The 13,420-nt window shown below is 39.3% G+C and overlaps 1 protein-coding gene across 1 annotated transcript in view; it reads left to right on the top strand.

Annotated features, from left to right (window-relative positions):
- LOC131989529 (uncharacterized) overlaps nt 1-13,420 on the top strand; it is a 218,705-nt gene that overhangs the window by 26,193 nt on the left and 179,092 nt on the right. The window contains 1 exon segment of the mRNA XM_059354773.1: nt 10,979-12,109. Within this exon segment, the coding sequence (XP_059210756.1) occupies nt 10,979-12,109 (1,131 nt within the window).

Here is a 13,420-nt window from a genome sequence, read left to right as displayed (position 1 = left end):
AATTAAATGTTCTACCACGGACAGAATAGTTGTCTGGCAGGTCATCAAACTGTAAGTCAGAACACATCAGCAGATATCAATAACAACAACTTTGATGCTTCCAGACCAGACGAGAGAAATCATGACAAAATCGCCAAAAATCCGTAATTTATCATAGAAAGAAATTGTACATTATTGTTGAAGTTTTACCTTCCGGTAGAAAAACATACCAAAACAAAGCTTAAACACGGTGATATTTCCTCAAAATCACTTTATTCTAGATTCAGAATCAGTTTTCAAATACAAAAAAAAAAAAAAAAAACAATAAGTTAGAGCTGATCAATAGAGATATTGTCATTGTAAAGGAGGAGGAGATTCCTCGCAATGTGTGGAAACTTGGACAAGTACTAAATGTTTGTGAAGATGAAGATGGACTAGTGAGAAAGGTGACTTTACAGACAGGAAATCGAAGGCTCAATAAGGATGGTCAACGAGTTAATGCCACATCCATTCTTGAACGTCCTATTCATAAAGTAGTTGTACTTGTAGAGAACAAGTAAAATGAGTTCAGTGGAAATAACACCTACCTGATCAGAGAGTTCAAAGTATCAGATTTAATCTGAGAGTTACAGATACCCACTAATTGGTTCTGGAAATTACTAGATTTATATTTATATATATTTATATGTGCTTGTTTTTGTTTTATACATATTCATGGTCATTCAGGTTCCTAAGGTTATTAAAAGGTGATTAAAATACAATAAATGAGATGGTTTATTAATATGTCTTATAAAATGTTTGGTTAAATGTATTTCCTTTTGAGGGACTTTTATTGTGAAATATAAGGGTCTGATTTGTTGGCATTGTGGGAAATGTGAGGTGGAAATGTGAGGCCGGGTCAGTTTTGTTATGGTTCAGTTGCATTATGGGTCAGAGCAGTAGAGCAACAATTCTACATGTGGTCCAAGTGGCGCACACTGTAACTTTCTGTTTATATGTTTACAATGATAATTAACAGTGAGGGGGAGTTGCATGTGTTTTCAAACTTGTATGTCTTTATTTATTGTAGTTTTCACGGTGTCTGCTGAAGATACACCAGATGAAAATAAAGCTTTGAGACATCTGTGTGAGTCGTGGCCATTCATTTCGTTGGACCGGTGTAGTTACAGGGTTGTTTGCCAACACATCCTGTGTGGTTAAGGTTTGCTGCAGACTAACTGCCTAAACCTTGAAAAGGCTGGCAGGCTGCCGGTAGCAGTCAGTGGCTGGCTGCTGAGCTGCGAGCAGAGCAAACACATTCTAACAGTGAAAAGTGAATCACATCAGCATCAAATGTTCCTCTCATAACTTCTCCCTCCTTGTTTTACTGTTGTTATAAGGATGGGGGACCTGACAACTAAACTGTGCACCATCATTTTCCACACTGCCAATACTTGAATGTCAAGCTGCAGAAAGTTAACCTGTGCCTTATACCTGCACAACAGGCCACTCTGTTGCACATTTTGACTGAACGTGACTGGGATTTCACCTGGCAGTCGGGCTCAGACTTGTTTTCCTGGCTGATGAGCAGAGTAAATACTGTGAGAAGTGAATTACATCAGCGTTTTAGATGTCTGGTTGTTTTGTGTTTTCTTGCAGCCTCTGTTCCAGCTGCTGACATGTTTAGAGACTCTCTGCTTCCTCAACTGGTGAATTGATGTTTATGTGTTTCTATAAAGTGATAAATAAAAACTTTTAGTGTCAAATCCAAAGTTGCTGGAAAATTTGTATTTTTTTAAACAAACTCAAATAATTAAAATTTTTTCTTTTCAATTCTGCATCATTTTTGAGCTGCTGAAGGATTTTATTAAATTAATTTGCTGCACTAACTGACTGTTGAACTGAATGATTTGTTTATTTCTTCCTACAAGAAAAAAGGCTTTAAACTGATGTCGACAACAAAGCTTTAAGATCAAACCCTGGAGGAGGTTTAAATTAAGATATCTCATTAATAAAAAAGAAACAGTCTGAGTGTATTTAGTAAGCAGAGAATGAGTTCAAGTGTTGGTCAATGAGCTAAAAGTTCAACAGCTGATGTTGACAGAAATACAAGACAAACTGAGAATCACACTCAATGTTTGTTACTGTTTTATCTCCCTGAATTATTAAAGCTCAGACCACATGAGGCTTCGTCCTTGTAAGCCGGCGGTCCGGGATCGGATCCGGCTCCGAGTCCTTTCCTGCATGTCTCCCTTCAGCTCCGGATCTCTCTCTGTCACAGAGAAATAACCTTCCCATCATGCACTGCTCTGAAAACTGCAGCTGTCTCTAGTTTATGATGTTTAATGTTGCTGCAGAAAGATTTGATGACTTTAAGTTGAACTGGGAACCAAAACTGACGAGGAAGTTCACTTCATAACCAGAGAGGAAACTGAGAGAGCAGAGCTGCTGCAGCCTGAGGGAGAGGGGGGGGCTGATGCCAATATCTTTTTTTAGACCGAGTATATGTTTAACAGGCTGCTCTGTCATGTAGAATAACAAACACAGATCATGGAGAATGGATACAAGCTGAGTCTAGATTTGTCTCATATTTTATACAACATTTATATTAAAGATATGATCTAATGGGAAGTAACACAAGGTAGAAGAATTGAGATCTGCCTCTAAACCGTCTGTAGAAAGTGAGTTCATGTTGAAGAAGTCAGTCCGTTTATAGTCTGCAGCTTTGAGTCACCGTCCTCCAGCTTCATATTTCCTCTTTCTCAGTTGAAAACTGGCGCCATCTAGTGTCAGAAACACACTGCTGTATCTTTGCTCATTGTAATAAGTATGTGTCATGTTTCCTCTGTCTCAGCTGTGCACTGCAAAAAAGGTGTTTGGTCTAAAAACCAGATAAAAACAGTAAGTCTGAGGGAAATGATCTTGCTGCATGGACAGATAATTTACCTTCACAAGATTTCTTAAATTAAGATGACTAAATCTAGAAATAAGTATGTTGAACACTTAAAATAAGAAATTAACTCTTAAAACAAGATAAATTAAAGCTGCAACCAGCAATGAACTGGCCCGAGCAGAGTGACCTGATGATTATTTGGTTCTTTAGAAGTGTTAGATAATCTATCTTGTTTTAAGAGTCAATTTCTTACTTTAAGCGTTCAACATGCTTATTTCTAGATTTAATAATCTTAATGTAATGAATCTTGTGAAGTGAAATTTTCTCTCCATGCAGCAAGATCATTTCCCCCAGATTTAGTGCTCTCTCTCCCTCTCTCTCTCTCTCTCTCTCTCTCTCTCTCTCTCTCTCTCTCCCTCTCTCTCTCTCTCTCTCTCTCTCCCTCTCTCTCCCTCTCTCTCTCTCTCTCTCTCCGCCACAGTCACTGTCTTTGTTTGGTTTAGTTGCTTTTGTTTCTTAGTTACTTTCATCTTATTCACCTGCATTTCATCACATTACCTGCATGCACACATCTCACAACTGATCTATTATTCTAATTTAACAGATAAATATGTGTCACATGACACCTGTAATGTGTGAACTTTGAGCTCATGTGTGTGTGACTCTTCACCTCTGTCTCCTCTCACAGGGAGAAGATGATCTGCAGCATCCTGCTGCTCCTCAGCCTGACCTCCTGTGTCTCTGGTTAGTTTACTCCTTCACTTTATTATCCACAAAGAAGAAGAAAGTCTGTCTGCTCCTCACTTTCCCTCTCTGTCTCCTCAGCAGGAACATTTGTAGTGAATGTGACTCAGAGCTCCTATCAGGCAGAGGAGAACCAGAACATCACACTGGAGTGGACCTTCACCACCAAACCTGAAGCTTCAACCAAACGCCTTTTTATCTTCTGCCAGCTGTTAGCTGAACTCAGACCTTTATTCCTGTTTCATCTACATGAAGGTGTTGAGGTCTCAGAGTCTCAGGATCAACAGTTTGCAGGACGAGTCCAGTTTGACGACGACGTCCTCAGAGAAGGACGACTCAGACTTCATGTGTCCAGACTCAGGATCAGTGACTCTGGAGATTATTTGTGTGAAGAGCTCAATGGAAGTAATAATTTTGAATGGCACCTCAACATCACTGGTAAGTGATTCAGTAAAAGTATTTGATAAATGAAAGTTGCAGATGTTTGATTCTTTTACTCAGTAAAAACACTGCAGCACTATGAGGCTGAATTAGATGAGACAGACTGGCTTTCAATCACTGACTTAGAATACGAATATATTTATTCTTTTCAATTAAAAAAAGGTTTCCTCTCCTCCAACCCGCTGAGTTTATTTTCTGTCCTTTCCAGCAGCTGCTGATGAGCCCAAACCTCAGAGAGCGACAGTGAGACCACAACCAGAGGCTCGGGGAGATTATTTTCTCTTCAGTGGACTGACAGTGTTACTAGCAGCAGTTCTACTGGTTCTCTGTGGTGGAGTGGGAGGTTTCGGAGTTGGTGTAATGATTTTATATGTTGCAGCGTACTATGGTTTTATTACTGCCAGGTAATAAAGTCATAACCAAAGAAACAACGAGAGACAACCTCTAGGGGTTTCTTAAAGTTTTAGAAAATTAAATATGTATATATATATATATATATATATATATATATATTCACATAAGATAACTTTTTTATTTCTGTATTGTGCAATTTAAACTGAAATACTCCTTTTTTAATTTGTTTTTATTTGTGCTGCTATTTCTTGTCTGTTATTTCTTTCTTTCATTGTGTTCAAAAGAAAAATCTCTGAGTATCAACAAGTTGTTATTAGTGGTGAGGAGCAGCAGAGGGAGCTCTTTACTGAAGGGAGCTGCTCTGCTTTAGAAAGTCTCACCTGTCTGCAGGTTACAGCTCTCATCATTTACACCATCAGACCTTTAAATGGAGCTGATGATCACAAAGATCTTCTGCTCTCATTTCATCTGCTACATTTACTTTAAATGTTTCATGTCTGATCTGAATTATGATCTGATCCTCTCATATTGCAATGCCTCTTTGAAAGTATGTCATTTCTGTGTGACTTTTCAATTCTGCACCATTTTTGAGCTGCTGTAGTATTTTATAAAATTATCTGTTGCACTAACTGACTGTTGAACTTGAATGATTTGTTAAATTGTTACCACAAATATATCATTTGTATTGAATTAAGTTATTCAGCTTGTAAATAAAACCAACAGAAGTCAAATATATGAAAATGTATCATTTTTATTATTGTCATGGATACACAAACAGCTGAAGATGTTAAAATATTAACAACAAAGAGGATTTGGACAGTCACTCACTCATTGGCTGGACCAATCGCAGCTGACATAAATAGGCGAGGGGCGGGACTACACCCTGGACGGCCAATCAGAACAAAGGAATGTTTCTGCTCATCACATGTTTAATATTACAGGTAGAAACTGGTGAAATGGTATTAAACCTAAACTTTATTTCCTTTAGTTGTGATCCTGACGTGGAAGCAGCTGGAAATTAAAAATAAGAACATTGTTCAAACAGGCAGGACTGTATTTCATTTTAATCATATTCATAAAAATAATTCAGTGGCTATTTCAATGTGCAGTAGATGTTTTTCAGCCGGAGCTGAGTTTCACTCATTTCAGGGTTAACATACTCGAGGTTTTCAGAAAACAGAACATAATATAGAATATAGGAACGTTATTTATTGTTTATTTTTATTCTATTCATGTACAGTCATGTAAAAAAATATTCGACCACCCTCCAGTTTCTTGTTCATTTTAATGCCTGGTACAACTAAAGGTAAATTTGTTTGGACAAATAAAATGATAACAACAAAAATAGCTCATAAGAGCTTAATTTAAGAGCTTTATCTAGACGTTTAACATGGTTTTTATGATAATAACCAAAATCATTATCAAGAAAGCAATGGAAAATATCTAGGTATCAGCTCTTAAATTAAACTCTTATCAGCTTGTTGTTATCATATTATTTATCCAAACAAATGAACCTTTAGTTGTACCAGACATTAAAATGAACAAGAAACTGAAGATAACAAAGGTCTAATAATAATGGTCTATTAATAATTGTTTCCATGATTATAGTAAAATCATGAGTTCACTCCGATCCACAGTCAATTCAATTCAATTCAATTCAACTTTATTTATAGAGCGCATTTCATGCACAAGGCAGACTCAATGTGCTTCACAATACACAAATTACAGTTAAAAACAACAACAACAAAAAAACACAGAAAAATCAAACAAATCGATTACAAATTAATTGAAGAGTGCAGGTAGACAAGCTATTCCATATTCACCACATATACACTTACTTACTCACACATGTGCACCCACTCCCACAACCACACATGCACACAATTCAACCAAATGCTGTAGAGAAAAGAGGTTTTTAATCTGTTTTTAAAAATGACTACTGATGTGGCAAGTTTAACTGTCAGAAGGTGGCGCTAATGATCCTGAAAGCTGTTTGCAAATAAATAACTAAATAAATAAATAAATAAATAAATAAATAAATAAATAAATGAATAAATAAATAAATGAATAAATAAATAATAGACTGAAATAAATAAATAAATAAATAAATAAATAATAGACTGAAATCAATCAATCAATCAATCAATCAATCAATCAATCAATCAATCAATCAATCAATCAATCAATCAATCAATCAATAATAATAAGATGTGACCGGATGTGGGCGGGGCTTAACGAGACGCTCCGTCCAGTCAGAGATCCAGAGTGAGTTCAGCAGCAGTCCCAGCGGAGAGCAGGAGCAGGAGCAGGAGCAGGAGCAGGAGCAGGAGCAGGAGCAGGAGCAGGAGCAGGAGCAGGAGGTCTCACATGTTCAGGTCAGAGTTCATCCTGTTCACACACTATGGGTGCGTCCCATGTCGTCTATTTCGCATCCCTGCATCCCTCACTTGCGCCGTTCACTTGCGTCTTAGTCCCGCCCACCGGGGATGCATGGAGAGACGCAAGTGAGGGAAGCGAGGAGAGGAGAAACGATTTAAGACAAATGGGACGTCCTTCCGTCCGGAGCGTCACGTGAAGCGACGTCCGTTTCTAATGACGGCGGCAGCAGATCACAGCTGGATCAGCTGTCAGTCGCTTTAACAGCTGGAGACATGCACTGATGATAATAATAATAATAATAATAATAATAAGTGTTTTCTCTGTTTAACAAACACCTGCACATGAATAACAACCTCCATTGTGTATTTATACTGTGAACTGTGTCCAGCTCAGGGTCACGGGAATGCCTTTATATAATTTATTAATTATTATTTGCTGCTGTATTAGGACGACTATTAGGGCCAAGTATGAAAAAAAATACGGACCCGGGGGAGGGGGGTAAAACTGGTCCATGCCTCACTGGGTCCGTCCGGTGCCACACACATACACACACAGACACACACACACACACACACACACTTCAAAAAGATGAATAAAGATTCCATAAACCCGGCTCCATGGCAGCGTAAAGACGCATAACATGAGGATGACCGTGAGGAATGAAGGCTGGGAACAATAAACCTGCTGCTGTGAAAAAAGTTTAGACGAACGTTACACTGTAACTGTCAACAAGAAGCAGAGGAGGTCTGAAAGAGAGACAGCGCTCCGTGTGAACGCGAGGAGGAGGAGCGTCAGTCAGATCATTCTGATAAAACACCTTAAACAGAGCGAGTGATGGAGAAGAAGAGACATCCCGCAGGTAGAAAGGAATGAAATGTGGTGATGTCGTAACATCACCTCATGTTATCTGTTTTTAATCATGCCATGGTGGCTGGGTCCCTCTCCCCTGGGTTCCTATTTATTTATTTATTTATTTATTTATTTATTTCGTATATTGCCCTAATACGCCGTCGTAGTAGACGATCCTGGTGATAAATTAATTATTTAATATACCAGAACATGATTGTGTCCGCTGAACACCGGCCAATATTTTATTAGGTTAGATGATGAAGGTAAAATGTAAATTATGTCACTCAGTAATGATCAGCCTCGCGTGGGACTGATGAAAATGACAAACGATGTAAAAGTGTTTCTTGCTGACAGACAGACTCTCAGACTCTCTACTGTTTTGTTTTCTTTTTTACTTTAATAATATCCATAATAAATCTGTACGGTGGAAAAAACAGATCACGAAAAGGAAAAAAAGGAAAAAGGAAAATAACTTCTAGAGCGATGTTTCTCTTAATTTATTATAAATGTAGAAATATGTTTGTGGTGTTTTTGTTGTTCAGAGTCACAATAAAACAGATTTTAATTACATGGTGAATCATATAAATAAAATATAAAACTTGTGGTGACACACTTTAGTTTAATCTGTGATCTGTCTTCACTCCGGTATCAAACTACAGCGATGTTGATGTATAACATCAGTCCGATCAGCTGCTGCATCTATTCAACGAGTCAGGGGGCGGGGCCACCGCTAAAAGACTTCCGCATAGGATTCTCTCGTGTATCCTCGCTTGTGCCTCCTCCGATATGCCTCCTCTATCCTCTATCCTCTATCCTCCGATCACAAATAAGGGCTTTGGGACGGTCTTAAAGATGGCGCCCGCGAAAGAACTTCCGGTTCAAGCGAGGACAGAGGATAGAGGAGGCGAAACTTAAGGGCTTTGGGATGCAGCATAAAACTCTTCTCTGTTCCTGAACACAAACATGGCGACATGTTTGTGTGAATGTAAGTCGGTGAAGACAGAACTTTCGTTTCCGTTCGTTTCTTTACTTTAGTTAGTAAACAAACAGGCGTGTTAATAATTATAAAAGCTCTTCTTTTATTCATCAAAACACACATTACAACTCACGTCCTGGCCGCGCGCTCTCTGCTTTTCTCCGCTGCTGCTTTCCCGCCGCTCGGCCGCTAAGCATGCTGGGTAATGAAGTTCACTATAGTGGTGGGAGACACTGCAAAATGTGGTATCAATCTGATACCAAGTAAATACAGGGCCAGTATTGTATTTTTTACTTAAAAAATGAATATAGGAATATTAATGTTCCTTTGACAGTTAACACAAACGAGTTATTATATTCAGCCATATTTATATGTCAGGTTTGAGGTATATATCTTTACATAGGTATATATTTCTCAGTTCCAGTAAAATCATTAATTTAGATTTATTGGCTGGATTGTATATATTTAATAAGTCTGCTAAAATTACAACTATGATGACCAATTTCACTTTGAAAAATAACACAAACTAATGCTGGAGATGACCAAATCTTCCTTTCACTTCTATAAATCAGCTCCCTGATATTCTTGAGCAGTGACCTGACCTGGGGATCCCTCTCCTCCTCCCTCTGTTTACTCTGCAGCTCTGACTTCTTGTCTGAGAAGAGAAGAGAATTAATATATCAGTTGAAGAGAATTAATATATCAGATGATCATCTTCAGATCATTCAGAGTATTTGAGTCATTTCTGCAGATGTACATATAAAAAAGACCTGCTGGCTCTGTAGGTGAACTGCAGGGGGTCCAGGAGTGGGTCTGTGGTGGATTAGAGGTGTGACAGAACAAGGAGCTGAAGGACTTCATAACCACAGAGGTCAGGGCGACGGGGCTGTAGTCATTTAGTTCTGTGGTCCTTGTTTTTTGGGGGGACGGGGATAATGGTGGAGGTACTGCAGTCTGGGGGGAGGCTGAGGTGGGCAGAAGTGGAGAGGCCTTGGCCCCTGCTGAGGTGGTGCAGGTGGAGCTCCTGGGCTGGAGCTGGTGGAGTGTGTCAGCTCTAGGGTTGTCACCATACTAAAATTTTCAACTCGATACCGATACTCAGGAAAATATTTGATACTCGATACCATTTTCGATACCACAAGGATAAAACTAAAGACCCCAAAATTTAACAGAAATATTTTTATCAACAAGAAAAATGCAACATGTAAAAATGAACAGAAGCACAGGTTAAATATTTATAATAAAAAACAGTTGTGGAAAAGAAACTGCAACTATGATAACAAGCTTCAGGTCTGAGGTAGTGCAAAAAATAAATAAATACAATAAACAATAACAATTAGAACAATATTTTGAGGTTGTATGCTGTGCACAATATTAGGCAAGCTTGATAAAAAAATAACAATAACTTAACTTAAGTGTTCATTCCTTGGCTAGGTATCGATAGATTTGAAAATGAGTATCGTGTCCGGATACAACGTTTTAGTATCGATACTTTTTTGAGTATTGATACTTTTGACAACCCTAGTCAGCTCTGTCCCAGTGTCTTTTAAATCAACAGTAGAACTCGTTCAGTCTGTTGGCCAGGTGAACATTATTCATGGAGTGGAGTCTGTAGGTTTGTAGGTCATGATCTTTCTGTTCTCTGCAGACAGAAGCAGAGTCGTTGGCTGAGAGCTGGTGTTGGAGCTTCTCAGAGTGCTGGCCTTTAGCTTCTTAGCCTTGCTAAACGTGTACTCTGACTCTTTAAACCTGTCCCTGTCCCCACTCCTGAATGCTTCCTCCTTTTCCAACCATAACTGTCTGGGCCTGGCTGTGATCCAGGGTCTGTCGTTGTTTTAACTCTCCCTGGCGCTTGATGGTTCTCAGCTGTCCTCACAGAAGCAGATGTGTGATGTCACAGCCTCTGTGAACTGATCCAGACTGTTGCTAGCAGACCTGACAACGTCCCAGACAGTACAGTCCAACATGGCTGAAGACCCTCCACGGCCATGCTGGTCCACTTCTTTGTTGTCCTCACAACAGGCTTCCAGAGCTTTAGTGTCGTCCTGTGTGCAGGAATCAGGAGGACCATGTCATGGTCAGAGTGTCTCAGTGCAGCGAGGGGGACGGCATGATGGGCACCGTGACTTGTTGAACATCCCCCTTTTAGGCCAAAGATAACCCAGTTCTTTTGTTGGGTTGCTGCAGACCACACTGACAAGGGGCACCGCAGCAGGTTATAACCAACAGTTCACACTGGAACATTGAGGGTTATGTTACACAGACGTGCTCTAAATATTATTGATGGTTTTAGATAACTTGCTCCACCATGGCATCTCACTGACCCTCTCTCTCTTTCTGTCTGTTGCTATAGAAACAGGAGGAAAGAGAGGGACTCAAACATCACCGCTGTCAGCTCTGTGACAAATCCTTCACAACAGCTGGAAGTTTAAAGATACATCTACGGGTTCACACTGGAGAGAAGCCGTACAGCTGTGACCAATGTGGGAAAGCTTTTACCTGGGCACAGAGCCTTAGACAACATAAACTAATTCACTCTGGAGAGAAGCCGTACAGCTGTGACCAGTGTGGGAAAGCTTTTACCACTGCACAGCACCTGAAACGGCATCAACGCATTCACACTGGAGAGAAGCCGTACAGCTGTGACCAATGTGGGAAAGCTTTTACCACTGCACAGCACCTGAAACAGCATCAACGCATTCACACTGGAGAGAAGCCGTACAGCTGTGACCAATGTGGGAAAGCTTTCACCTGGACACAGAGCCTTAGACAACATAAACTAATTCACTCTGGAGAGAACCCGTACAGCTGTGACCAGTGTGGGAATTCTTTCACCACTGCACAGCACCTGAAACAGCATCAACGCATTCACACTGGAGAGAAGCCATACAGCTGTGACCAGTGTGGGAACACTTTCACCACTGCACGGGACCTAAAACGGCATCACCGCATTCACACTGGAGAGAAGCCGTACAGCTGTGACCAGTGTGGGAAAGCTTTCAATCGGGCAGGTAACCTGAAACAACATCAACTCATTCATTCTGGAGAAAAACTGTACAGTTGTGATAAGTGTGGGAGAGCTTTCAACAACTCACCGAACCTGAGACAGCATAAACGAATTCACACTGGAGAGAAGCCGTACAGCTGTGATCAGTGTGGGAATTCTTTCACTCAGACACGTCACCTGAGAAGGCATGAACTCATTCACACTGGAGAGAAGCTGTACCTCTGTGACCAGTGTGGGAAAGCTTTTTCCACGGCATGTAACCTGAAAAAACATCAATACGTTCATACTGGAGAGAAACCGTACAGCTGTGACCAATGTCAGAAAACCTTTGTCTCCACAGATCATCTAAAATGCCACAGACGTGTTCACACTGGAGAGAAACCGTACTGGTGTGAACAATGTGGGAAAACATTTTCAAAACGTAATTCCCTTGATTCTCACCGACGTGTTCATAATGGGGAGAAACCGTACTGGTGCGAAATATGTGGGAAAAAGTTTTCCTGGATTGGTACCCTTAAAACACATCAGCACACTCACACAAAGTCTTTCTAAGTGTTTTTAGAGCCACGCCAGCTGTTTCTTCATGCCTCCTCTCCATGTACTGTGTTGTTTTATTCTGAACTTCTCTCTGAAATTAAAGACTGACAGCAGTAACTGAGTCTGACTGAGGTGGTTTGATCCAGTGAGGAGGAAGAGGAGATGAATAAACAGAGACACAAAAACACTCCAGAGTTCAAACTTAGACTGAACAAGCCTTTATTCTTGTGGAATTATGAAAAAAATCAAAATATCATTTTAAACATTGATCTATTGTTACTTTCATTCTCAGCATCAACATGGTCATTATTATTAATGATCTGACACCAGTAACACAATAAATATCATTAAAACCTGCACAGCCTGTAATCTGTGCTGGAATGTAACTCATCACATTTGTTCAAGTACTGTACTTAAGCAACGTTTTTTGGGAGTCGTAAGTTCAATATTTCCATTTTAAATCACTCTATACTCATTATGCACTACATTTAACTGGCATCTTTAGTTATTTTACCAGTTGAGATTTAACATGAATTTTTTTTAAATGTTCAATTATTGAAGATTCTTACATGAATCCAGGATTAAAAAACTGGAAAAAATACATTTTTTATCTGGATTTTTATTCTGTGTTATGTTTTTATATTTAGAATTTTTATTTTATTTAAATTTGTTGACTTTTTTTTAATCTTGCCATATATATTGATGGGGATATATTGATTTGATAAACTCTGTAACTTCAGTTCCTTTGAGTTAAGTTCTCCACGTCAGCAGTGTTTGCATTACTGCTGGAAAACATGTTTATATGTCTGGATCGATACAGATGTTCACATCTGCACTGACTAACCAAACATGGATCATCACACGTCTCCAGCTTGGAGGGACAAAGTGCGTCTCTCTGCAAATAACATCTGCGTGCCATCGGACCATCAACTCAATGAATTCTTGTAACTTGGTCAGATCTTCTTGATCCTATTTGGCTGATAGAACTCTGTCCCTATCCAGCTGAACAGTGAGATGTGACTCTGTTTCTACATGATTGATATTCTTGTCTGACTTGTATACTCATCATAATCTTTGTATTTTTTCTATATGTTATCTTGTATTAAAATTACTTAAAGAAAAGCATGTTTTAAATACTTTTTATTTCTAACTAAGGAATCATTTGTTAAATTCCTCAATAAATTAGTAGATAACAGCATATTCTGTAGTTAAAATGAGCCCTATGCTGACAACAGTAAAATGCTGCTCACATGAAGCAGCTCCTTCGTCTGGATTTTAATGT

The sequence above is a fragment of the Centropristis striata genome, chromosome 17 (assembly GCF_030273125.1).
Source record: "Centropristis striata isolate RG_2023a ecotype Rhode Island chromosome 17, C.striata_1.0, whole genome shotgun sequence".
Classification (NCBI taxonomy): Eukaryota; Metazoa; Chordata; class Actinopteri; order Perciformes; family Serranidae; genus Centropristis; species Centropristis striata.
Note: the sequence above shows the minus strand (reverse complement) of the source record. Positions and strands in the feature narration are given on the sequence as shown.